Source organism: Styela clava, chromosome 6, assembly GCF_964204865.1.
Source record: "Styela clava chromosome 6, kaStyClav1.hap1.2, whole genome shotgun sequence".
NCBI lineage: Eukaryota > Metazoa > Chordata > Ascidiacea > Stolidobranchia > Styelidae > Styela > Styela clava.
This window is the reverse complement of record NC_135255.1, coordinates 19,110,703-19,137,760: the sequence shown is the minus strand read 5'-3', so window position 1 is coordinate 19,137,760 and position 27,058 is coordinate 19,110,703. Positions and strand designations below refer to the sequence as shown.

Below are 27,058 nucleotides of genomic sequence, written 5' to 3'. Positions count from 1 at the left end.
TGAGAGCCACATAATTTTTGAAATTAATAAAATAAGAATACTGTGAACTGAAAAGAACTTTACACAAACGTATGATAACAATATTGCAAAGTATATATTCTTCAATCGCTTAATGAATTGGAAAAAAACTGTTACGCTACAGTTTCTCTTAGTTCTCTTTGGATAATATATAATTATTGCCAGCGAGAAGAGCCGCATAAAAACTCTGGCGAGCTGCATGGAAAATGTATATGGAAAAAAATCCCAATTTGCCCTGAAAAGGTCCAATGAAAAGTATGTTTTTGCATTAATTTGTGACTTGACTGGATGCCAAGGCCGTGGTGGAAAATTTGTGACTTGCTTGTCAGCGGTTCGCCATCTATTAATTGGATTATTTTGCATGTACTGATACATAGGTATGGGATTTCTAACTGCTATTTCTTTTTGCTTATTACTCACCCATAAAAGTGGGTAGTATGTGAACCAAGATGGCGGACACCGGAACGTAGTATGTGTACCAGGTTAGGGTTAGGCCATAATTTTTTTAGGTCTAAGCTGTTGATGTGCGCCAGATGCTTCCAGTCACTTCTTGGCTCCTGCTTTTTTATTGACCTTAGCTGTAATAATAATAATAAGGTATGTGAAAAGATAATAAGCCATTCGTTTTTTTTGTGTTGGGAACTACTAGAAAACCTAAATAAAATAAAATTGCGACCTGTGGTTTCACTCAGTTATTTGTATTTGGCCCTTCTGCATTAATAAGGGTTGCTCCCCCTGCACAAGCTATTAATCCCATTCACTAGTTATACAAAAGGGCTGTCAACTTGTGCTGAGCACCGTAGATAGACACTAAGAACACCAGACCAAGACACTAGGAACAGAACAACACTAATATTTACAGTCTCCCATAGAGAGATTAGGGCAAGCCTTTGGAATTGTGGTGGCACTTGGCAGGCTCGGACAGCCATTGCCATTGAGTATCAATTTCGCTTTAATATCTACTGAAATGTAATACTCTAACATTTGTGGTGGCAGCGTTTATTGTTTCATATTTGCACGCCCCTTTTCATGAGTTGCTACGCCCATGAATATGAAAGGTATATTGATTTGTGAAGTGGTTGAAAATACAATTGACAATTTGAGTGCTGAAACTGATTAAATATTCAGGACATTCATAGAGTCTTTTAATATATTTAATGTGCTTTGTACAACTAATAAATAAAATAGTGTATTAAATAAAGTAAAAAATTAATAAACACTGATTAAAATAAAACGGACCTGTATAAGATATATTGAGAACTGACTTCATAACAAAATTGAAATTATGAAGAACATGTAGAAGGGGATGGACATTAGGGGATACTTTTTATGCCTTTGTGCCGTTTTTTATTCGTGCATATCCTTATAATACATATACTAGCCTCAAATGACAAAAAATGCAGAACAAAAAATTGAGTGGTGTAAAAATCATACATTACATTTAAAACTCTGTGAAACTTTCATGCAAAAATTTGAACCTCTCAGACTGGTTTATTTAGAGAAGGGTCAGGTAAGGTTGTGAGTCATTATTTAAAAGCAATAATCAAACATCCGTAGTGAGTGGCCCTTATGTATATGCATATGCCCCACCCTAGGGGTCTCCAACTCAAAATATGTCATGGGCCACTTTTTGAAATTTATTGATGACGTGGGCCACAAACCAACTATTTGATAAATAATTGATGCACAAAAAATAACAAAAGAATTCTGAATGTATTCGTTGAAATTACACTTGAATCTTACACCAAACGAGATATGAAACATATTCATTTAATTGTACTGGATATTTGGCACCGTTTTGTAGCGGTGAGAAACTCGATGCTAGGTTTGCTAGACCAGGGGTGTCGAACATGCGCGCCCCAGAGCACTTCCAATGCGGCCCTCGAACGCTTAACAATATTTGTAATATTTTGTGAGTTTTTTTTTATCTAAATGTAATACCTTAAAACCTTTTAAAGTGAAATCGAATATTCACACAGAAAACCACAATTTGCTGGAAGTAGTTTCGGGAAATTAAAATTTTCAATGATTAAATAAAACGCAAAGTACATGAAGAAGGTGGAATTTTTGAGGAAAAATGGGAGTTGCAATATTTCTACATTTCTCAAAATTCTACAAGCACAATGTTTAATTTGTCACATTTCCATCAGTACAATGAAAGAATACAATATAAATATAGACATTATCACTTATCACAATAAGCTCAGCAGTCGATATGTCAATTTTAAAGATCAACTTTGAACAAATTTTTTCTTATGTGTTTGAATTTTACCATAATTATAAGGCTACCTAGTTACTGAAAATCAATATCAATCATAACTCAAGCGGGCCACGTAATGGTGGGAAATGTCTAGTCCGAAAAGTCAGTCATTTGATTGTTTACTGATCTATACATGCAATGCTAAACGTAATATTTTTGTATTACTGAAGTGAATCAAACATTCTCAACGATCCAGAATAACCGATGATCATGTGACCTTTTTAATTCGCACTGTAAAATCATTTCAGCCTGATATTAGTAAGCTGGTGGTACAAAAGATATGCCAAACGTCAGAACATATGTAATAAAATAAAAATAAAAGTTTATTCTGTAGTATTTTTGTAAATTTTAAGCTTATATATTTAGATTGAGTATTTTTTAGTGTATGTATTTTGGTGTATGTTCTTTTCTTATCGAAACTTTGTTCAAAAATGTTTTGGATAGTTGTACAAAAAAATTTATGATTTTTTGTAATAATTACAGTAAATTGCAATAATATTGAAATGTAAAAATTAATATGTAAATGGCAGTTGAAATTCGAGAAGATACCAAAACTCCATTCGGCTGTTTAATTGCATCACAATATATGTCACAAACTATACCTATCTAAAAATATGCTTCAAGTATACATTGTCAAAATATATCAAAAACTATTTGCGGCCCTTTGCACAATACCCAAAATGCAATGCGGCCCTCGAAAACCCCCAAGTTTAACACCCCTGTGCTAGACTTAAGACGACATGCAATAATGCTGCATCGTGTTTGAGACCCCTGCTTCAGTCTCACAAAACAAATAAATTATATTTGTTTCCACAGCAATCCAGAAGGCTTCAACATAGCAGTAAAAGATTTCGGGCCGAGCTGGAGAGATGGGGGAGCTTTTAATAAGATGATTTACACAATTCAGCCCGAACTCGTCGACTTAGACCAACTTGGTCGACACACAAACACAGAAAATTTAGAACATGCGTTCCAGGTCGCTGAAAAACATCTTGGGATTCCGAGGTTACTGGAGCCTGAAGGTATTATATTTCGTTTATAAGTGTTATTTGTGCGTTCACTGAAAACAGTGTTTCTCAAACTTTTTTGCCATGAAACACCTCGCTTTTTATCTCGCCTCATGAAACGCCAAGAAATTAGAAAATAAAATTAATGGGTGATTTCCAAAAAATTCAGCCTAAGGTAAAATTAAAAATTTCGCTGTAAACTGGACAATTGAAAAATTTGGCATACGGAAAAACTTAACTTTTTCAATTCACCATCACCGGGTTTTGAACTCAGGATCTTCAACTTGCAAAACCTTCGGTTGGATTAAGGCTTTTTGCATGAGAATACTGCAGCCAGGGGAGGGGTTTGCAGGATCAGAACCCCGTCTCTTGAAGTGTGAAAAAAAATTCGGTACCATACAAAACCAATGCTCTTGAAACCAATGTTTTTCGTCCGGGTCACTAGTTTTTTTCAGTCTATTAGAAACGTCAGAACCGCCTTTGGGTATTTCTAGCTATGCCTCTGGCTGTAGCACAAAGCTACTGTTTGTTTTATCCCAATTTTTAAAATTTCAGATGAAAATTTACTAAATAATTACAAAATTTAAAAATTCATATCATCAAATATATCTATTTTTCCATTGTTTTCGAGTTTTCTGGCAGCAAAATAAATCTTCAATTTCTTTGTTCATTCTGCTATAAAATTGAGCTTTTACTTGGAAAAGCTATGAAAAGTGAAAACAAACACATTTAAGTATCGTTGCTATCTCTTAAACAAACAAACTTTATCAGAAACCAAACATTATTAAATCTCAAGTCAACTGAAATTGGTCTAATGTGAGGAGACATTGCCCAAAGGCAAATAGTTATTAAATAGGAAACGGTATTTATAAGGAATAGGTAAGAATGTGGTTTTATTCCAGAGTAAGGTATGAAGCAGTGTTTCCCAACCTTGTATATCTTGTGACTCGTTCTGGAGGCTTTTGGCACTCATGGTCGCCCTTGTTTATTATTCAAAGGTTATTTATAGTGTTATTTAGATTGGTAGATTCCAAATCCCATTAGGTTCAAACAATTCATGCTCAACAAGGTGAAAAACCTTGTGAAATAACATTATCAAGCAATGAAACTAAGAAGAACAGGGAGCTTTCTAGTAAAAAAATATCAGTTTTGCGCCTGATATGTGCTCTTCCTCCAATTATACTGTGACCACTGGTATAAGGATTGCTTGTTGAGCCAATGGAAGGTTTTTACAGCTGAAATAGAAAAGGGTTTTTATTTGCATCATGGGTAGAGGAAAACTGATAGGATTGAAAATAGGGTGCTCCCGAAGTATGCGAACCAAGATGGCGGACATCAGAACGTAACATGGGTAACAGGTTAGGGTTAGGCGATAATTTCTTTCCAATTTTCCTTATTTTAGTCCTATTATCAGTTCGAAGACTAGCCAAGAGCCTCCCGTAGTATTTATACCTAAAATTATGGCCTAACCCTAACCTAGTACACATATTACATTCCGATGTCCGCCATCTTGGTTCGCATACTTCGGGAGCCCCGAAAATAGTCATCTGAGACAGGGTTTTCATATTTATGTACGAATGGAAAGTTGATAAGACAGCTTTTTGTTTTTATCCTGGGGGTGAGGAAAGGTCATAAGAGGGATAAATATTGTAACAAACTGATTTGGTTATTGTAGCCAAAATAGGATCGGATTTGTAAGTTATATTATAGTGAACTATGTACTGCCACTGATAGGACTGGTATGACCATATAATATAGGAATATTCATTATCCAATGAAAATCTTAGTTGAATTTATAAATTATTTTGTTTTGACCTTTTGTAGTAGCAGGGTTGTCCAAAACGAATCGAATATTCGAATGTATTCGAATATCAAAGTATTCGAATACCTTTTCGGCTGATTTTCGAATAATTCCGAATAGTAGCCACTTTTCGCCGTAAACGTGGTGTTTCGTTTTACGGGAATCTTTAAACGACTTTTTACGCTGTCTCACGTAATGACGATGAAATAGAATCGGCACTTTGATTGTTTATATTCTGTGCGACCGTACGTCGCATAGTGTTGCGACACATTTGCACGTTTGCGTTGGTGGACATTGCCGACATTCGTGTACGAGGCTTTTAATTTACAAATTCATTTCCATTACGTCGAAAAATTGAGAAAGTATGTTTATTTTATTTCTATGTGGCCAGCTTATTATTCGCATGAGTCTTCTCAAGCCTGATTTGTGTAACCTTATATTTGGGTCTCAGGGTCTGCCAATCATGATATTTAATCGCAGGCTGGTTATCGTTACTTTAAAGAGAAACACGGCCACCAAGATAAAGTGATTTGTGACCCTTTCGTTTTGCCGATTCAGCAAAACACGACAGGGACAGGAAAAAACAGCTGTGAAATAACCCGTGGACGTACACTTATCACATTCCAAAATTATTTCAACATTCCGGTTATTAGGTTGTCCAAAATGATTGCCGCTTTACAACTTAAATTTACAGCTTAATTGTTAAAAATAGTTAATTCAGTGAGTATGATTCTACCAAACTAACATGATCTGGTTCTAAACATATAAAATTATTAGCGATTTTTTCTACCCGTCTTATTGGAGGCCTATATGGAAAAACCCCTTTTTTGAGTGCTAAAAATAGACATCGTCCTATTTGCCATGTGGACGTATTAGTTGGAAAAACAAGTCGATTTATTAGAAAATAATTTCTGGCAAATAATTCTGATAACGATAGTTAAAAGTATCGATACTTTACCAGGGTGATTTTTTGTTGCGCAAAATAATCCAATCCATGACTGGTACCGGCATTTAAAATGTCATGCCGTATTAATTTAATTCTGTTCAACGTAACTCATGGTTGTATCGACAATCTGTGGACATAAAATGTGTGGTAAACTGACCGATATTAATAAATATTGATTCCTATTTTCATATTGATAAAATAATGAAAGTATTAATGCCAAATACAACGGGTATTTGTGGACATGAAATATGTGGTAAACTGCCCAATTATAATTAATTTCGGATTCGTGTTTACAAAATAATAAAACTAATAATTCTAAACTGCAACGGCGATCTGTGGCCTTCAAATGTGTGGTAAACTGCCCAATTTACCAACATTTGAGTTATGATAATAGAATTAAATTAACACGGTAAGGCACTTTAAATAGTGGTATCGGTCATGGATTCGAATATTTTGCGCAGCACAAAATCATCCTAGTAAAAAGTCCATACTTTTAAATGCAAAACAATGGCAACCATTATCCAAATAAGTTCCCAAGAGCGGGATAAAATATAAATTCTTTTTCCGACTTGTGAGTACGAAAATAAGAATCAAAACTCAAACATACAACGGCGATCTGCGGACTCAAAATGTGTGGTAAAGTTCCCAAATATAATTAATTTTTGATTCGTATTTTTGTACTCAAGAAAAAATTGTCACAAGTCGGAAAAATACCTCATACTTTATCCCGCTTTTCGACAAATAATTTGGATAATGGTTGGTATGTAAAAGTATGGGCGTTTTACTAGGGTGATTTTGTGTTGCGCAAATATTCAAATCTATCATCGATACCACTATTGTCGTATTAATTTAATTCTGTTAACATGACTCGTGGTATATAAAATATATACTGCAATAATCTGCAAATATGAAATGCCTGGTAATATAGATAGGTTGTAACTTGTAGATAGCAGTTATTCCATTGCTTATTGTATGGAAATTCCTACATACATTTAGATTAGCTTCAATTAGTGGATTTTATTTGCGAAGTATTCGAAATTTCATATTCGAAAAAAATAATTTCGAATGTATTCGAAATAGTGAACTATTCGGTATTGGCCATCCCTGTGTAGTAGTAAGCCAAATTTCATTTTTACAGATGTTGATGTTGATAGACCAGATGAGAAGTCAATAATGACTTACGTTGCTCAATTTGTGACCAAATATGCTACTCTAAGTGGAGAAACCGAAGTGGACGCCCCTCAGGTAAGATATGTATCATTTTTTGACATGATTTGCACATGTAGATGGTTTTACTGTATTCACTGAGGTTGCTGCCTCTGACTTATCTCAACCTGACCCAGTGTTTCTCAAACAGTAGGGGGGGGGGCTCACAAAGGGGCGGGCGTAGACAATCTTTTGAGGGGGCGTAAAGCTAATCGATAATAAAAATATTTGTTCGATTCGATCTTGCCTGCTTTATTTCAGATATTTCATTTTTTTACTGCTTAGAGATTGCGATTCCATTCTCGTATTTTCAATGTGATTTTTCGCCTTACTATCTGTTATTTGTAGCTTATTGTTAGCTAGTTATTTGTGAAGTGGGGTGAAAGACTCCACAAATTCTAGAAAGGGTCACGGATGCAAATATTGATCCAACCTGTGGGCAGGCATGTAGTTAGTTCAGAGTTGTTCTGTCTTTGTCTTGACTAATTTTCTGATCTTGTTTATTCAATTAAGTTTAATTATTAAGTTTCATTAGGTAAGTTGAGGAATTTTGAATTTTTTTGATACTGGAGTTTTAAACTTTTGATGGTGATAACTGATAAGCTAAAGTAAATTTCCAATAGAAATTCAAGAAGCTTTGAGTTGATTAAGCATTTTTAACAAAGAAAGATCAATGCAAAATGCACCCCAGACCCTTTTATTAAAAATGAAAGAAATTTGCACACGCCAAAGTTTCTAATTTTCTTCGAGTTACAGCTGAAGTCGTGAGCACTCAGCAAAATGACCCAGAAGCCCAAATTTGGACATTTATTGTCACCATTATAGGCAGAATTTGGTCTTCTTTTCAATATTGAAAGTCTGCTATTTCGATTGGGACAATTCAGAAATAGGCCTCCTTCCATTGCCTACTCAGTGCTATAGGGCATATCAGACTGGGATGGCTGAGTGTGAGTCAGGAGGAAATTTTATCCGACTTAACGATTCTGGGTAAAATGCAACAATTTCCAACAATAAATCTGAATTACTTTTTAATTTAGGTTGATGAGAATACAATTCAATATGAAGAAGTTATGTTCTGGTTATCTGAGGCTGAGGAAAAACTTGCGGAAGTTCATAAACGTTTCCGATACAGACATCAAGACTATCCCGACCGACTCGAACTACGTGCAAAGTTTGGTGAAATCGATGACCAGGTTTGAATAAGATTTTGCTTTCACTGTGTTTTCTGTGGCATCTGAAACTATCGTTATCATTCCTTCGATATCCTGTATGGGTTCGCAGGTTCAAATCCTGTGGCTGATAATTATGTGAAGAGGATTGCTTCTTCCATCAAGAATGTTCTGTCACAATTCACATGCCAGAGAATTTCACGGAAATTAAAAATTCCATCCATAGAAATTTTAGCCAGAATATTTTGACTTCTGGAAATTTGGTTCAACAAATCAATGAACATATGCCTTCTTTATATATTTATAAAACAAACTTATTTCCTCATCCAGGCTCAATTACTACGTGACAAGTGGGCGGACGGTCAGGCATCTTCAATTTCTGAGCAACAGATAGAACAAATGGATAATTTGCTGAACAAGATTGACAAATCAGTAAAGGTAAAAAAGATTTTTTTGGTTTTGATGATGTTTGGGAGAGACCATAACACCACAGCACCGTGTGTTTTGTTGCACAAAAGGTTGACTCGTTAACTTTCTCATGTAAGGAAAAAAAACTACAGGGACAACAAAAAAAAATTCTTTTGTAAGGATGGACACTTCCTTTCTTGATAAATAAAATGAGAATTACCATTGTACCATCATTCATGAAATGCTTACTTTATTCAAATTGTTTTTTTTTTCTGTAGAAATGGCATCGTGAACTCGACAGTCGTCTCCCAGGCCAGCTAGGTGAAGTCGGAGCCTGGTTGCATGAAGCAGAAGAAATTCTGTCGAGAAAATATGACGACGCTGCAAATGAGGAAGAAATTGCAGTAGTCGTCAAGAAACAGATGGATGAACATAGGGTATGCTTTTTTATGGACAGGAGGGGGTTGAACAACTGATTGAAAACTCAGACACCTGAGGATAAGGATAGGAGAGTAAAAATAACAACATGGACGGAATATGTTTGATCTAGAACTGGGGTACATGTACTCCCAGTGGGTACACTAGATTTATTACTGTTGGTCTCAAACTTTTCAAACCGTCCCCCCTTTTAGAATTTGTCAAGTCTCGCGCCTCACTTCAAAAATAACTAGCTAATGATAAGCTACAAACAACAGATAGTAATGCGAAAGTATGTTTTATTCTAATAACACATTGAAAATACATGGATGGAATCGCAATCTTCAAACAATGAAGAAATGTAAATATTCGAAATAAAGCAGGCAAGATCAAATCTGAAAAAAATAATTTTTAATTAGCTTCACGCCCCCTCATAAAACGCCCCCCCTTTTTTACCCCCATTTGTATAACAATTTTACTTCACTTCAGGCTGTTTTCAAAAACAAGAAAATAATGGAGCAAATGTTTCAAAGAAGCAGAAGTACACGACAGTCAAGGATCGGGCAGCAACAGATTCCTAAAGAACAACTGGACGATATGAGCCAGAGATTTTCAAGTACGTAAACAGTGGCGCAGCCAGGATTTTCGAAGAAGGAGATGTGGTTTCGAAATCGAAAATTCCCATTCCTTTGATGACCCTAAAAACTCTCGAATGAACTTTTTTTTTTATATTGTCAAAATGCATAACAAGGGCAATGGTAACCTAAAATTTGCCGTTTATCTTGGTTACTTTAATTTTTTTCATATGTGCTTCCTCTTCTGCCCTTTTTCTGCGTTTCTGTGCGCCACTGAGAGGTTTTGCTTTTGACATCATTCTGACAGCCTTCGTAATTTTGCCGGTGCAATCAAACCACAAGACGCCGAAAATCGATGATTTCCTGGCATTGTTACGTAACAAAACGATTTGACAAAACTAACATCAACGTTATAAGATGTGCATTACTGGTTTTGTAACGCAGCCCTTGGTTTTGCGGCTTAAATTTCTAAATTCTAACCGTGACCACGAGGGGTTTCCTACGCCACTGTGTACCAGGTTAGGGTTAGGCCATAATTTTTTTCATGATTTTCCTTAGCTATTACGAGTTCGGGGACTGTCTGTGTTAGCCAAGTGAAAATACACCCAGTCCATAGGCTTCTGTCCCTTTACACAACATGATGTAAAGTAGACAAAAAAAATTAGTTACCTCCAGATTGGTACACACACTTCTAGAGCGACAAGTTTTGCTAGCCAGTTAAAAACTGCTCGTGAATTTATTGTAAATTTCAGTCAGAGGTGCTAGATTGTCTTTATAAAAAACTAACTCAACATCCCCCTTTTCTCAGGAATTACCACTGAATCCGCTTCTAGAATGGCTCAGCTTGAATTCATGGAAGCGAAGTCACAAACCCTGGGATTCCTGGCCACTGCGGAGACAATGCTGAAGCAATGGACTGTGAAATATGGAAGAAAACCATCTGTGGATGTCTTATTGCAGAATTATAAGGTATGTTAATGCTGGGTAATATTCTGTCTGTATTGTTTACAAATAAGGTATGTTACTGCTGGGAAATATTCTGTCTGTATTGTTCACACATGCTATTGCAGAATAATAAGGTATGTTTATGCTGGGGAATATTCTGTCTGCGTTGTTCATAAGTGCTATTGCAGAATTATAAGGAATGTTAAAGCTGGGATATATTCTGTCCACGTTGTTCAAAAATCCCATTGCAGAATTATAAGGTATGTCATAGCTGGGAAATATTCTGCCTGAAAAAACTGCCCTAACGTATCAAATTGTCAATATACTTCTTTATTTTTTCCAGGAAACAATTGGAAATGGCAATTTTATACAAAAATTCAAAACAGCCAGTGAGAAGTTGTTACGATCTGGGGAAGCATATCTGGCATCAGATATTCCACCAGAAGAGAAGGATCTTGTCAGGAAATTCCTTGAAGATAAAGAGGCTCAGGTGAGAAGGCTATGGTGAATAATACCATTCCTAGTACTGGCTCAGCAATTGGTACATCAGGCTAAGCATTGGAAACACACTTGCTATATCGGCTCTAATTACTCTGTACTGAATGATGAACGTTCTCCAGAGCTCAAAACCATCTTTTTTCTCACGAAAAAAAATTATTAAAATCTTATCCCAACTATCCTGTGGGGATAGTTATGTGCAAGAAGATTGCTGGATTCTTCTCCATTGTAGGGTGATTCACGTAACCACTGGCTGCGGCTTTCTCCACCATCAAGTCCATGCATCTGAACCAAATACCTGGCTAACTAACTAACTAATCCCATACTCGACATGGACTGGTAACTGGATGAGAGGCAGAGGTTTGCTGTACGATTAAACCTTCTTTTCCTTCAGGACATCTTATCTCATCCCTTTCTTAATTATAAACTTTTATTATCGCCAGGTTGCCAATGTTAGCATCGAGCTTCAAAGTGTTGAGAGCATGCTGGAAGAAGTGGGGGCAGGATGGCAACAATATGAAGAATGTGTTGCCAGATTACAACCTTGGTTGGACCAGGCTGAACAAATCATCAAGACTAAAGGAAAGAAAGGGAAGGTAAGGGGTTAATTATTTATTGGTACTAACAGGGACGGCCAGTACTGCATAATTCACTTTTTCGAATACATTTGAAAATATTATTTTGGGTTTGGGTAGGGTATCGTATTCCTTGCAAGAAAAAGGTGGTAATGGTCACCGCGAAATCGTATAAATCCAAAAAAAACGAAGCGCCTTGCTGATGGCGAAAAAAAAAAAAAAAATGGCGAAAAGGGACTATTATTTGGGATTTTTCGAAAATTAGCTTTAATATTCGAATATTCCTTTCATTTAGGACAACTCCAAATGCCAATAGGAGTTAATGAGCCAAGTTGCCTCATATTTGTTTATCCGACTATGATGAAAAACCACCGACAATACAAATTCTTTATAAATTAATTAATGAAATATGGGTTTATTTGGGGGTACGAGTCAAGTCTTGCGAGAGTTGCTATACTGTTGATTTTTGACCATCGTGACCCGAGCTTCGAAATGTTCCCAGAACTCAGGAAATATATGGAAATTTTTAATAGATTTCTGTTGATGTTACACCTTCAACATGGTGGATTGAAAAGTATTATTCCCACCAATGCCGAAATAAGAAAAGTAGTAATTATCCGGTTAGGGTGTTGGAATGCAGATTATTCTGAAAATTCGAATTGGCAAATTACAACCTTGTCGTAATCCAAATCGGACAATTACTAATTTTTTGGTGCTCCCGAAGTATGCGAACCAAGATGGCGGACATCGGAACGTAACATGGGTAACAGGTTAGGGTTAGGTGATAATTTTTTTCCAATTTTCCTTATTTTAGTCCTATTATCAGTTCGAAGACTAGCCAAGAGCCTCCCGTAGTATTTATACCTAAAATTATGGCCGAACCCTAACCTAGTACACATATTACATTCCGATGTCCGCCATCTTGGTTCGCATACTTCGGGAGCCCCAATTTTTTTATATTAAATCTTGCATTTTTGCATTGGTGGCAGAGGCTTTGCTTTGTACAAATAATCCTTATGATGAATACTAATATAAATATTTTTCTAAATTTTCTAGGATTTCTTTCATGACCTTCCATCCTGGGTCCAGACGCATGCAACGATGAATGCAAGTGGAAATTTTCTGATCGAAACTTGTGATGAAAACGTCAGTAAAGATGTCAAACAACAATTGTTACTGCTGAATGGAAGATGGAAACAGGTCTATGAGGTAATAATGAGATTGAGGCATTATTGCTCACCCTGAGAAAGACTATAGGCATACTAAATTATGAGTCTGATATCTTTAATCTGTGCCGAGTAAGCAATAATAATATTTAAATTTCAACGATAGTTTCAATTTTTACCATTCCTCTTGAAATTTAATTATAAGTTTCTCAAAGATAAGTTTCTTTTTCCTGAGTGAGTGTGTCTGACATTACTTTGAGCAAATTTTATCAAATAAGTCAGCTTTTATCAAAAAACGATAATTTCTTTTTAATCTCAGCAAAGGCTCATCTCAGTGGATGCCCCTCACTTTGCTGAGAGAATGAATATTTTTACTTCTGAGTGACTGTGTGTGACATGGCCATTGCTTGAGCAAATTCTGTTAAAAATATTATCAAAAACAATAATTTCATTTTCAAATCTCAGGTCTGCAAAGGCTACATGAGAGAAGAGGAGCTTGCGAGAATGCGAGAGGAGTTTCACATTGGAATCAGTGGTTTACAGAAATGGTTGGATAATGTGGAATCGACTGTCACGCAACCCACTCCTATGGAATATCATCTTGTCAAAGAGAATCTACAAGATATTGAGGTTGAGATTATTCTGTTCTGAATATCTTGGGTTCGAACCCCATGTCTGCCACCTGGCTTTGGGTGTATATTGGGTTGGCGATGTCAAACTGGTCTTTCCAAATATAGCATCACTTTACATAGTCGGTCGTGTACGAAAAACATCTTGACAACATTTAATTGACAAGTGTTACGTCATTATCACATTTTAAGCGCGTATATCTTCTTAACAATTCAATTATACCGATATCTTAATTATACATACCAGTCAGCCCTTGCTGGCGCTCTCCTATTTTGGCCCGCGAATATCCTTTTTTATTATCGGATTTAGGCCAATGAACTTTGGTAAAGACTGCTGCACTATCTGGACAGGTTACTAGAAGACATGCACTGTTTATCAATAAGAATAAGCCTTCTTGTTGATTTTCCGATATTATTGACAACTATTCAGCAACAATACTTACAAACAAATATTCATACATTCCAGGATATTCGAGATGAGATCCATCAAGCAGAAGAGAAGTATAAACAAGTAAGCAAACTGGCACAAGGATTAGTCAAAGACACACCACAGGAAGAAGTCAATGAAATGTTGGTCACTATGACTAAGATTAAAGATAGACTGCTAAAGGTATGTTGTGGATTGGGATATTTGGAATGAACTGTTTTGGGGTCAAGTGTAGTTTTGTACCTCAAGTCAATGGGATTGGATTCAAATTTTTTGTCAGCCGGTTCCATCACAAAAGTCTTATTTCTTTTCGGCCGGTTCTGTTGCATGTTTTTTTTTTTTAGTAATGCTAACCGGTTCGCTGATCTCATAAAATTCTATGAGACGTTTCTATAGAACCGGTGCGAACAGGCTGAATCCCACCACTGCCCTCAAGTACTTCTAATGGGCGTAGCGAAACAATTTTTAGAATTGACATGTGCAAAAATCATTATGCTATGCCCACTAGAAGTACTTTAGGTACGAAACTACACGAGACCCCTGTTTTTGATAACCTTTGAATTGTGAAAATGACAAGTGATTTGAAAGCCTTGCTACACAATATCGCAATAAGGGGTTCTCAATTCACTTCGGGCATTGAACATGTTACATCTTTCTTGCATTATTCGCATATGTATCCACCATTCATAAAATAAGAATGAGTAGACTGATGGCAAAGCGTAGCAAGTGATTTTTGGGGAAATAAATGCTAAGTTTTATATTAGTAATTTAATTTTGCCGCCATGAAAGGACATTGTTTACTATTTGAGCATATTCTTGGGCCATGAGACTCAACAAAAATTTTTTTTTAATCATTTTTATTTAGGTTGATTGAAAAAAACTTTAAAAAACTTTGGTGTAGATAATAGTCACATTAACCCTCACAACCCCTTGAAATTCCTAAGTTAACCCCTTGTCTAATTTTGTTTCCCAGGCTAGAGGTGATGTCAACCAGTACATTGGTAACAGCAGTAAGATGTTGGAACCTTTGCAAGACATTGGAGAAAATCTGGCAACCCTGGATGGGTGGCTGATAGAAGCTCAAGAAATATTAAATGAATATGGAAATTCTGATAAAGATGTGGAAAGCATGTACCAGAAACATCAGGTTAGATTGTTTTATTTATTGCATGGAGCAAGGCTGAGTGCAGTTGTTCCCAAATTTTTTATATAGTCAGTTCTCTGTATCGAATTACCAGAATCCCAATTACCCCTTTCATTAAAATAAAAGTCACAAATCATACAACTCGATCAAAGACAACTAGACAAGAGGTCGTAGTTGGTTATGTGATCAAGTCGTTTTATCTTCATTCTTCTGCTCTAGGATAAATAAGGAAAATCTTCGACTTCGCTTTTTTATGTCTGTTATGTCGTATATAAGTCTCTGTATAACACCCTCTACCATGTAGGAAGATACTTTATTTTGGAAAGAAAGTAGTATCGATATATGAGTCCAATTGCCTTTCCTCTCTTAAAAATGTTTTCATTGTTTTCAGCAATTCTTTGCCAAAACGAAGGAACAGCAGAAGAAACTTGCTGAACTGGGACAAGCGCTGGAAAAAACTAAGAGTCTTGCTTTACCAGGTAATGTAACAAAATATAAAATAACAACAAGAACATCATAATAACGCAGACATTTAGTAAACTCATGACCTGCCTTCTTATGATAAAAAATATGATGTGTGACCCATCTAGTAGAAAGAGTTTTGGGACCTATTCCAGTTACCCCCAACTAATGTTACCCCGTCTTGTTTAAAATAACAAATTAGTCATCACCAGTTATGGTTAGAGTTTCCAATGATTTGAAATTTACATTTTCAGCGCAATCTGCATTCTTAACCCTAATCCAACTGGACAATTACTAATTTGGTATTTTAAAATGTTGCGGGGTGATATGAGTGGGGGAAGGGGTAACTGGAGAAGATCACAAAACTCTTTTTACTGAATATGTAACACATATTTTTATTGCGATCTGTATTCCTAACCCTAACCCACACTTTTTTTAAATATTAGTGGGGGGATAACTGTAAAATATCCCTAAATTAGGCCACTATACTTGACAACATGATTGTACAAGAAGATATTCAAGTTCCCTTTTTCAAAAAAAAGGAAAACTTGTAACGCCATTGTTTCTCTTTTTTTCACCCAGGCATGGACACGGCTCAATTACAGGACAAAGTCACTGAAATATCTGCTAAACTTCAGCTCTGCGTTTCTCAAGCCAATGAGTGGAAACCAAAACTGAAGGCTGGAACAGAAACGTCTCGTGAATATAAAAAACATCTTGGTTCCATTCAAAGATGGATACAGCATGCTGAAAAGATATTGAGTAAACCATTGGACGAGGAAGCACCTAGAAAGCTTATGAAAGAACACCAGGTGTGTTATTTATGAGTCATTTTTATGTTTTCACTCTGAAATAATGGAAAGAACAGGATTTACATATTTATCCTGGGGGGGAGGGGGGGGAAGAGATAAGACGGCTAAATCATATGCCAATCCACGACCTCTCGTCCGGTTACTAGTCCATGTTGGATATGGGATTAGTTGGCCAGTTATTTGTTTTTGATACATGGACATGATGGAGGAATCTGTGATAATATATGTGTATGCGTACTCGCAGTGCACCTTATGTACCGTTAGCTTGAGTGAAAGTCGCACTAGCTAGCAGGCTAATGATTCTTTAAATTAAATAAATTAAAAAAGTAACGAAAAGGTTTTAGGCATATCTCCAGATAGGAATAGAGAAATCAAAAAAATGGGAATAAATGTATTTAATAAGGTTGGGAACAACTGTGTAATGAGATGTCTTTTTTTATATTTGTTACCTGATCTTTCTTGAATTTTCGATTTCTTAAATTTCCATTTTAACACTTTTCTTTTGTGTAGGAATTTTTCGCCGAAGTTGATCCGTCCCTTTTACCAGCCTTTTTGGAAGCCAGTAAAAAGTTGCAAGAGTCGCAGATATCGGAATCTGAGAAGTCAAAAGTCAATGAAATGACCAATCAAATGCAACATGAATATTCTTCAGCCTTGAAAAGATCGACACAGAGATTATTGAAGCTTAAGTAAGTTGGCATTGGGGTATTTGGTTGTATTAAGACAAGGGTTACTAATTTTCTCAAGCTTGTGATGCATGTACTCGCTCAAGGATGAGTTTTAACTTCTGAGTGAGTGCGCATGTGACTTTGCTCAGAGATGAGTCTCTTTTACTTCTGATTTAGTGTGTGATACCTTGCTCAGATATGAATCTCCCGGTGACCGTACATTTGAACCCACGTACATTTGAACCCATGTGTATATTCGCGGGTTCAATCTATATGCGGGTGATAAACCCATGGGTTAGGGTTAGTATGGGTTCAAATATCCGTAAAACAACAAAAATTTCTATAGGTGCAATAGTATGCCGGTGCAATCGTCGTGGGTTCAAATGTACGTGGGTTCAAATGTAATGGAACCGAATCTCCCATACATGCATCTGTGTGATTTCATGTTACTTTGCTCAAAGATGAGTGTTCTTTACTTCTGAGTGAGTGCGCATTTGACCTTGCTCAAATATGAATGTTTTTTCACTTTCGAGTGTGTGTGTGTTATCTACCCTGTTGATGAGTTTCCTATTCATAAGTCTGAGTGAGTGCATGTTACTTTGGTAAGAGACGAGTCTCCTCCCATATTAAGTGAATGAAAATGAATTCGCTTATAGGCGAGTCTTTTACTTCTGTGTGGGTGAGGTAACTTTGCTCAGAGATGAGGTTTTTTTTACTTCTGAGTGAGTGAGTGTGTGTAACATTGCTCAGAGATGAGTCTTCTATACATAAATCTGCTTAAGATAAGTATTTTGTACTTACGATTGATTATACATGGATTCGCTCTTTATTAAATATTACTTTTTTAGGTTCTTGGAAGCAGAAGATGAATTCAGTGCATTGATAGCAACTTGCAATATGCAACTTGATGATGAAGAGAATCAACTTAGCAGGAAAACTAAAGAAAATGAAGAATTACTGGTGGAACATAAGGTTAGGATTTAATCAATTCCTGTTAAATTTATTTCACACAGGGAGATAGCCAGGGTGGTAGGGGTCACAACCAGTGTTCCCTCTAAGGTGTGCGCGTATGCGCTCGCACACAGCTTTCAGAGGCTGCGCACACGCATAGATTTACTGCGCACAGACGTATTTCGATGTAATGTAACAATGTTCTTGGTTGGCAGGTTAAGAAAGTTTGTTGTTGGCCCACCCATTACCCAGTTAGAACGCCAAAATTTCTTCATTGGTTTTTGCACAAATATTTGTCATTTCTAAAAAAGTGCACCCACACCAAAATTTCTGCGCACACATACTACAAAAAATAGAGGGAACATTGGTCACAATCCCCTTTTAAAATGTAGAAAAAAGGCATTTTTCTGTATCAAAGCAATTTTTTGTAGCTTGAAATGTTTTTTTACCCTGAAGACTTTTGAGGGTCTATTTCAGGGGTGGGCAACATACGGCAGGGGACGAGATTTTGACCGGTCCTCTGACTGTATCCAACCATACTCTGTAATGTGGTCCGACGCATCATTCCTGAAAGTTGCCGATTTTTTGTAATAATCCGGCCCGCCGAGGATATCATTTTTCCACATCTGGCCCGTCGATTAGAGAAGTAGCCCACTCCTGGTTTATTCTCATGTCCAACTACTGCTGTAGGCATTTTTATTAAACATGATTGAGCCTTCTTATCAACTGTCTTTCCCCCATGCTAATATTCAAATTTCAGGCAAATTTTGACGATTCTTTCAATCAATTTGATAAACTCATGATGTAACTCATTTGCTATTCTCGCTTCAAATCTGGAGGGGAGACTACAAATTTAAATATCTTATACATCTGTCATCTAAACAACCTTGCTCTCCTTTTACACATGATATTCTATATTTCAGGCAAATTTTGATGAGTCTTTCAAGCAATTTGACAAACTTATGAACACAATGGAATCACTTTGTGACAATCTGAGGGAATCCGTACCTGGTGATCATACCTGGACAAAGAAACTGACTGAATTAAGAGAGGAACATGAAGATGTGGTGACAGCCGAGGAAGAAATGTTTATGTAAGTAGCAGTATCAGTGGTTATTTTAATTCCCTCATATGCATACTTTGGCGCTCCAGAAGTGTGTGTACCAATATGGAGGTAACTAATTTTGTTTGCCTACTTTACATTAAGTTAGTTGTGTAAGGAACTGAAGCCTATGGGCAAGAGTATATATTCTTTTGACTATTACAGACAGTCCCCGAACTCGTAATAGAACTAAAATAAGAAAAATCGGAATAAAAGCATGGCCTAACCCTAACTTGGTACACATACTGCGGGAGTACCCATATTTTTATATTCATGAGTCACCACTGCGAGGAAAGCAGCTAGACAACCTTTTTTCTTTTCTGGCCAACGTTCATGCACAAAAATTTGGTAACCCTTCAACTTTCTCATGCAAATTAAAAACTAAAGAAAAACGAAAAGTTCTTTTCGCAAAAATAGAAACTTCAATGTTTTTTAATCAAAAGGAAAATTACCACTCAGTTCCAAATCTGTTGGACCTGCTACAGGTGTTGATGACTTTGCGACCCTTATCGATTGCAATGAATCTCTGACGCTATTTCTTATGTGTGCTTTTCACACTTTTTCTAAGCTTTTCAAATATTCAGTCATATGTTAGTTATGTTTAACACAATTCTGGTAATTTTCGGCGTTCATTTAGCCAATCGCCATGGCACATTAGTCCCCTTTGGGAACTGCTGCACTAAGCAATTGCGATGGATGAACCTATATCTCAGTGATTCCCAACCAAGGGCTCGTCGGCTACCAAGGGGGCACAGATCAGTGGAGGGGGGCCACAATGCTAGCTGCAAAACTAATTTTGCTTTCCCTTAATAAGAAAACCTCCTGTTCTTCCTAGTTTCATTGCTTGATGAGGTTATTTCACAGTGTTTTCACATTGTTGAGCATGAATTGTTTGCACATAATGGGATTTGAAATCTACCAAATAAAATAACACTATAAATACCACTGAAATGATAAACATAGAAGCCTCCAGTGCTAAAAACCTCCGGTGTATAGGATCCTGCATCTGCTACAGCAGTAGTCTAAGAATCCTACTTAGTTTAGAGCAGGGGTTCCCAAACTTTATTGGCCGCGGGCCAAAATTAGAATCGGAAAGATGTTCGCGGGCCGGAAGAATTTAGCGCCCAAAAGTGGATTCACTTTCATTTAACATTTTTTGAAACATGTTTGTTTGACTCATAGTGGCGCTTATTGTTGTATTCCTTTAGAACTGGAATAGTTCGTTGAAAAAGAAGACAAATCTCTAAAGTTTGATACTTTTTAATGGAGAAATACGAACACTGCCATTTATCCAAGAAACATTAGTTTTCTGAATCTAGTTTTCGTTTGATTTCTGACATCTTTAAGCTTTCCTATATGGCTGATAACTAAATTATTGCCCTATGTAATCCTATCACCAGTATCTATATTTTATATACTGGTATAATTGAATTGTTACGATAAACACGTGCTTGAAATCTGATAATGACATAAATTAGCGCTATCTAGATCGCAAAAAGGTAGAAATATAATCTGTTGAACACAACACTCGTATTTCACGTAAGATCGGCGGGCCATTTTAAATCGTTATGCGGGCCGGATTTGGCCCGCGGGCCGCGGTTTGGGAACCCCTGGTTTTGAGTCTTTTTCACAATGCTTATGTATAAAATCTTCTTGTTCAGGAAACTGACAGAACTGCCTGAAAAATGGCAGGAATTTGACAAGAAAATGGCGACAGTGAAAGATTGGGTGAAGCAGTCGGAAAATGTGATGGAAACCGTTCATAAACCAGTGGAAGCTGATTCAGATGATTTTAATGTGAGTTTTATATTGTACTGATGTAGGTTTGAACCGATGATCTTTCATCTGCCATACCCAGGGCTTCCATCCTGTCCTTCTTTAGGATAGGATTTACATATTTACGCAGGAGAGGAAACCTGATAAAACGGCTCAATCATATGCCGAACCATGGTTTCTCGTCCAGTTACCAGTTCATGTTGGGTATAAAATCAGTTTTCAGATGCATGGACTTGTAAGCTGTTTTAGTAACTCTTGTGCTAAGTGTGAGCTTGCTACGCTTGCCATCGTACTTTTGAATACCTTGGGTGTATGGATTTACTGGTCGGTTACCGCTTCCTCCGCAAACACAACTACGCATCTGAAACAAGTAATCGGCTAACTAATCCCATACTCGACATGGACTAGGAACCGGACAAGAGGCCGTGGTTCGCTATATGGTTAAGCCGTCTTATCAGCTTCCCTCTCGTCTGGGATAAATGTGTCCTGGATTATTATTTCCTAATAAAAAGAGATTTTATCCAATTATGACTTATAAACATATATCATGGTAATCAACTCATTCTAACACACTAATATTCCAGACACAAGCGGAAAAATTCAAGGCGATTTCATCAGCAAAAGACGAGCATTTGAGCACCCTCGAGTGGTTGAGTGCAACCCTTGTTGACCTTGCAAAGCACTCTCGACCAGAGGATATTGAGAAACACCAAGAGACACTCATGAGACTCACGGCGAGTAGTAAATCGGTCATTAACGCTCTCCCCATCACTGAGAAAAGAGTGGAATCCGTTCAAATGTGCTTGGAGTATAAAGATAGGATACAGGTTGGACTAACTTTATGTTTTCTCTGAAGAAAGCTTTATGCAAGCTGTGCATTTGCTAGACCAGGGCTACTCAACTATTTTTATCAAAGATTCGCATACAAAACTTCAAAATTATTTGGGTCCGGTCTTTCCAGAAATTATATTTCGGCATTCTTAAACACGCACTTCTTCGGCCGGTTATAGCGAATCAAGATTGTTCATTATGGTGTTATATTCAAAACTATAAAATCATTTTATAAAAGGAAATTTAAAAAGTGGGGCTAATGATCTAAAATAAGGAATCAGGTGCGGTCCGAATCCAATACTAAGAGGTACGGATTCGGACGTGGTCCGCCAGTTGAGTAGCCCTGTGCCAGACCACTGGTGGTCATTTATTGAAAAAAATATCAGGAGATTACTTCAATAATTTCAATTAATGTGGTAGCTGCCTTTGTTCATTGGCTGTTTAGCTGTTTAATGTCTGGTGGAGTGGCAGATAATGCACAACGAATGCCTGATTCGACATCAAGTTGGCCTAGCGCTGGAAATTTGATTCTTTACGGTTTTTACTTTGGATTTATTTCCCCTTTAAAAGGGCCGTGTTTTGTCACATAATTAAGCCGTCTTATCAACTTTTCTATCCTCCTGGAATGAATATAAAAATCCTATTCTTCACCATATTCTGTTTCAGGAAACTGTCTCTGCTATTGATCAAGAGCTTGAAGAAATCAATAACTTCAATGAAGAAATGAAATCAAAACCTGTTGATAGTTGTGAAGATGCTGAAAAGACTTTGAGTCATTTCCAGGTAAATATCCTCATTAATTATGATGCTGTTTTATTATTATTAAACGTTATGGTATTCTGAAATCCATAACAATCATTATACCATTCTGTCATACCAATCATTAAATCTTAGTTTGGTACCTATGCTATTTTCTGGTTTGTTTGACGCAAAGTGGACATGACATGTTGAATATTTTGACTGGTATTGTGAAAAATTGCTTTTCTTTTAAACTAATGAACCGATTTTCAAATTTTCTGATATGACAGTCTGGTGATAGGTATGGTATTCCGGTACTGATTATAATTGTATGGTACTAATTATGGCATTACTATATACCAGTAATGGTATTTCTGAATGGTCGCTTGGTAATTGTTTTAGTCATTCGTAAACCCAACTGGTACAGTGAATGGTACATACCAATCATAATATCCTAATTCTGATACTTATGGTATTTGGGTATCTGTTACTTATTAATGGACTTATTAATCTAACTATTTTGGTTCTGGTAATAGTTCTGGTATTCTAGGCAGTAAGGTAGTAAGACGTTTTATTTGAAGCCGTTAGAACGCTTTTTCAAATTTTCAAATTTTTACTGAATGCTGTGGTACCCAATATCAAAAAGCAATAATAAGTCTAAGTTTATTTTGACTCCATAATCAGCATAATAGACAATAAAGTAATTGATAATAATCGTGATTTTTTGAAAAAAAAAATATCATATTTTCGATTATTGTAAATTCAGGCATCAATATTTTGAAATTGTTCAATCACACCAAACCACAATTTCTTAACTTTTATACACTCCAATATAAATCACTTTTACTTATCCCTGAAGCACCACTTAACTGTCTGTATTACTCCGCAATGTTCCGCTACTTGAAATATTAACAAGCTCATTGAGAACAGATCTGGACTTTGTCCAATAACTTTTCACACGTTCTGTGTGAGTTATCATGACGAGTGTCTAGGTGAACTATTGAGTTTGACACTTTTGTATTATGTGTACGAGATATGGGGGTTTGCTCACTGCAGAATATTCTATGTTATATTTGTGAAGAGAGTTTGATTAATTAGTTATGTTTATATAAGTGTATGTGTTATTCAGTTTATGGGTATGTGTGGGCTATTTTATTTAATTTGTTTACTGAGTTATGTATATGTGTTTTCCAGTATATTATTGTATATGGGATAATTTATTTATAAAGTATATTATGTTATATGTGTAGCTAGTGTATGGGGACTCCCGAAGTATGGGAACCAAGATGGCGGACACCGGAACGTAGTATGTGCACCAGGTTAGGGTTATGCCATAATTTTATTCCAATTTTCTTTATTTTAGTTCTTTTACGTGTTCGGGGACTAGCCAAGTGACTCCCGTAGTATTTGTACCTGAAATTATGGCTTAACCCTAACTGGTACACATACTACGTTCCGGTGTTCACCATCTTGGATCACATACTTCGGGAATACCAGTGTATGTGGAAACTTTTAAATGTGCTAGTGCATACCAGTGTGTATGTAAGCTAATTTTGCTTAATTGCCTAGTTTGCTTAACTGGTTTATGTGTGTATTAGTGTATGTGTTATTTAGTTTATGTGTGGGTATGTGTGAGCTATTTCATTTAATTTGTTTACTGACTCGTGTGTATGTGTATAACAGTATATACGTGTGTGTGAGATAATTTGTTTAAAAAATACATGTGTATGTGCATACTAGTGTGTGTGTAAGCTAGTTTTATGTGTGTATGAACTATGTTATGTTCATGTAATACAATACTACACAAAATTTATAGATATGCATTTTGCCAAACTTTGAAATTGGGAATTCTACATACCAACGTACCGTATTTGCTCGTTTTGTAGCCCATATTTTTTTCAACCAACTCACTAACCGGGCCTTTATTCAAACCGGCCCTTATTCGAGCACGGGCGCTTGTTATTTACGATCGTTACAATAATTAAAATATTGTTATTTCCAGTTCTCAAGTATGATTTAAACGAGAATAATGAAAATTTTGACTTTTTCTACGCACCTCAGGTACAAATCCGCAAAAGAAGAAAAGTATTGCGACACCCTATCAATATTGAAACGACGCACTTGGGCGTCGCGACGCCTCGTTTGAGAACCATGGTGTTACGTAATCTATGCTATCTGTTATGTGCTTGGTCGCCTAAGGCGTGAGTGTTATCTACCGACGCTTCAAATTCAACAGCGTTGTGACAAAAGCGCTTCTTATTTCCTATTGTTCTCTACCGCTGAAAAATCAGCTATTACATCGGGCGGGTATTCAAGCACCGGCCTTTATTTATTTTTATGTTCTGTTCACACGGGCGGCTATTCAAACGGGCCCTTAATCAAGATCGGGCGGTAAAACGAGCATATACGGTATACTAGAGCAGGGTTTCCCAAGCTGGGGTCCGTTGACCCCTGGGGGTCCGTGGTGACCGCACAGGGGGCCGCAACAATATGGAAAGAGTCGGAAACATATACAAATAGATCATAATCTTATCGAATTGCCGTTAGCCTGTTAGTATTCAACGTTACTTATGATAGTATGTATTGATTCAGACTATAAGTATTTAACGTTAGATGTATTGAATCAGACTTTCATGAGTTTTATTCCGTCAAAGGAAACATTATCCTTTCTCGTTGGTAAGGCACATAAATTTATACGGCATAGGATGGGAGTCTGTCATTAATAAGATTCACAAACAGAGATCCGTGGATCAAAAAGTTTGGGAAACTCAGTACTAGAGCACACACGCATTTCAGGCTAGAGCAAGCTTTAAACTAATTGTTAACACCCTTTTTCTCCTCTTGCATACTTAAATAGTAAAATAGCAATATATGATTCTTGGATTTGTTGTTGTTTAGATAGATTTATATAGGTATTATTATTCTTTTCATCTTCTTTTCTTTAAATATAAAGGCATCATTAAGTTGAAAACTTGAAATAATTTTAGATTTGTTTATTTTTCAAAATTGAAATGATATAGTTTTTCAAATTCAGGCAAATTAATTTATTCAACCGTCCCCTTTGCAGGGTGTAGAAATAGAACAACATATTATTTTTGTCATAGGGTGATAGAAACAGCTTGAAAAATGTAAAATAGAATCTTTTATAAATTGTGATTCAAGATGTACCGTGTCACTAAGGTAATTTTTTCTTATGCATTCTTCACATAAGATAAGAGCATTTTGTACTTATTAAACTCACAATTGATTGGTAGTTGGGGCATACAAGATGACTGCGATACTTACTATCATGAAGAAACTAGCATGCCTTATGTGGGGTTAGTTTTCATAAGCTGAGGGAACTCTCAACCCATTACAAATATCAGAAAGTTGGCTTCGTGAGTGCATTCCCCCTAGTCCAGGGATACTCAACTATTTTTACCGAAGGTCCGCAAACAAAACTTTAAAATTATTTGGTTCCGGTGTTTCCAGAAATTATATTTCGGCATCTTTAAACGCACACTTCCTCGGCCGACTAATGATTATTAGCTACCGGTAATCAAGATTGTTTCATATGGTATTATAGTTCTTTTCATATATATTTAAATCTATAAAAGTCATTTTTATAAAACGAAACTTCAAAAGTGAGGCTAATGATCCAAAATAAAGAATTAGACGCGGTTCGAATCAAATACTCAAAAGGTCCGGATTCGGACCGCGTTCCGCCAGTTGAGTAGCCTCGCCCTAGTGCAACACCCCCACTCAGATTGTAGTTAATTTATTTTGTACAGCATCTGTCAAGTTTGGGTTTGATAATTTTTTTATAACAGTTATAGATCTCTAGTTGGAACCCAATATTGTGACCAAAATCTTATCAAAATAACATATTCCTTTACCATGAAATAGTAAGTATATTCAAACCAACAAGATGCTCCAAAAAATCCAAAAATCCAGGAACGTATTCTGGAAAGAATATTACTTTTGTGCAAATCAATCTCGATTACTGAAGTATATCATACACAAAGAGAAGTCCATGTGTTTTCTTCAATCTCTTGGGAGTAATTAAGAAATTCATTAGTTTCGTTTGTTGGTGTCGCTGTGTTGATTCAAATTTCATGATAACAGATTATGTTATTGTTATATATCGCTCTAATACTATCTCGTTCAAGCATCCTTGCGGCAACGGACACCTACGGATCCAAATCAATTAAGGAAAAAGCGCAGTTCTCTCGAAACTTTATACTTCACGTTTAGACATCTTTGGCTACTGGTTTAACTATTTCGATATTTTTTTTCAGAACATGATGAATGCACTCGAAGCTATCTCAGTGCAAGTTAACGAAGACGTTAATCTCGGGAAAGAACTTCACGCTGATGAGCAGTGTCCTACGTTTCTCTACTCAGAAGTTTCAGGACTTGAGAAGAAATGGGATAAACTACAGGATGTGGCCGCTCAAAGGGAGAAAGAGTTAGAGGTTGGTCTTGTTTTGTGTGGCGCTATGCATAGGCATAGCTGGGGGGCAGAGGCATAGCCAAAAAATTTTGGAA

General features: G+C 36.4%; 1 protein-coding gene across 4 annotated transcripts in view; it reads left to right on the top strand.

The window, feature by feature from the left end:
• LOC120332048 (nesprin-1-like) overlaps positions 1-27,058 on the top strand; it is a 72,111-nt gene that overhangs the window by 28,664 nt on the left and 16,389 nt on the right. For 3 of the 4 annotated variants that reach the window (XR_013476641.1, XR_013476642.1, XM_078113561.1), the window contains 22 exons: positions 3,095-3,300; positions 7,171-7,277; positions 8,276-8,431; positions 8,738-8,845; positions 9,094-9,252; positions 9,722-9,848; positions 10,616-10,776; positions 11,096-11,242; positions 11,694-11,846; positions 12,882-13,034; positions 13,457-13,621; positions 14,087-14,230; positions 15,021-15,194; positions 15,583-15,670; positions 16,236-16,465; positions 16,976-17,154; positions 17,982-18,105; positions 19,008-19,177; positions 20,848-20,983; positions 21,547-21,789; positions 22,460-22,576; positions 26,809-26,985. Coding sequence is in view for 1 of the 4 variants with exons in the window: in XM_078113561.1 (XP_077969687.1) it covers positions 3,095-3,300; positions 7,171-7,277; positions 8,276-8,431; positions 8,738-8,845; positions 9,094-9,252; positions 9,722-9,848; positions 10,616-10,776; positions 11,096-11,242; positions 11,694-11,846; positions 12,882-13,034; positions 13,457-13,621; positions 14,087-14,230; positions 15,021-15,194; positions 15,583-15,670; positions 16,236-16,465; positions 16,976-17,154; positions 17,982-18,105; positions 19,008-19,177; positions 20,848-20,983; positions 21,547-21,789; positions 22,460-22,576; positions 26,809-26,985 (3,424 nt within the window). In the remaining 3 variants the exon portion in view is untranslated. Of the gene's footprint in view, positions 1-131; positions 396-3,094; positions 3,301-7,170; positions 7,278-8,275; positions 8,432-8,737; positions 8,846-9,093; positions 9,253-9,721; positions 9,849-10,615; positions 10,777-11,095; positions 11,243-11,693; positions 11,847-12,881; positions 13,035-13,456; positions 13,622-14,086; positions 14,231-15,020; positions 15,195-15,582; positions 15,671-16,235; positions 16,466-16,975; positions 17,155-17,981; positions 18,106-19,007; positions 19,178-20,847; positions 20,984-21,546; positions 21,790-22,459; positions 22,577-26,808; positions 26,986-27,058 lie in introns of those variants that run through there. The other variant, XR_013476643.1, reaches the window with a different exon arrangement.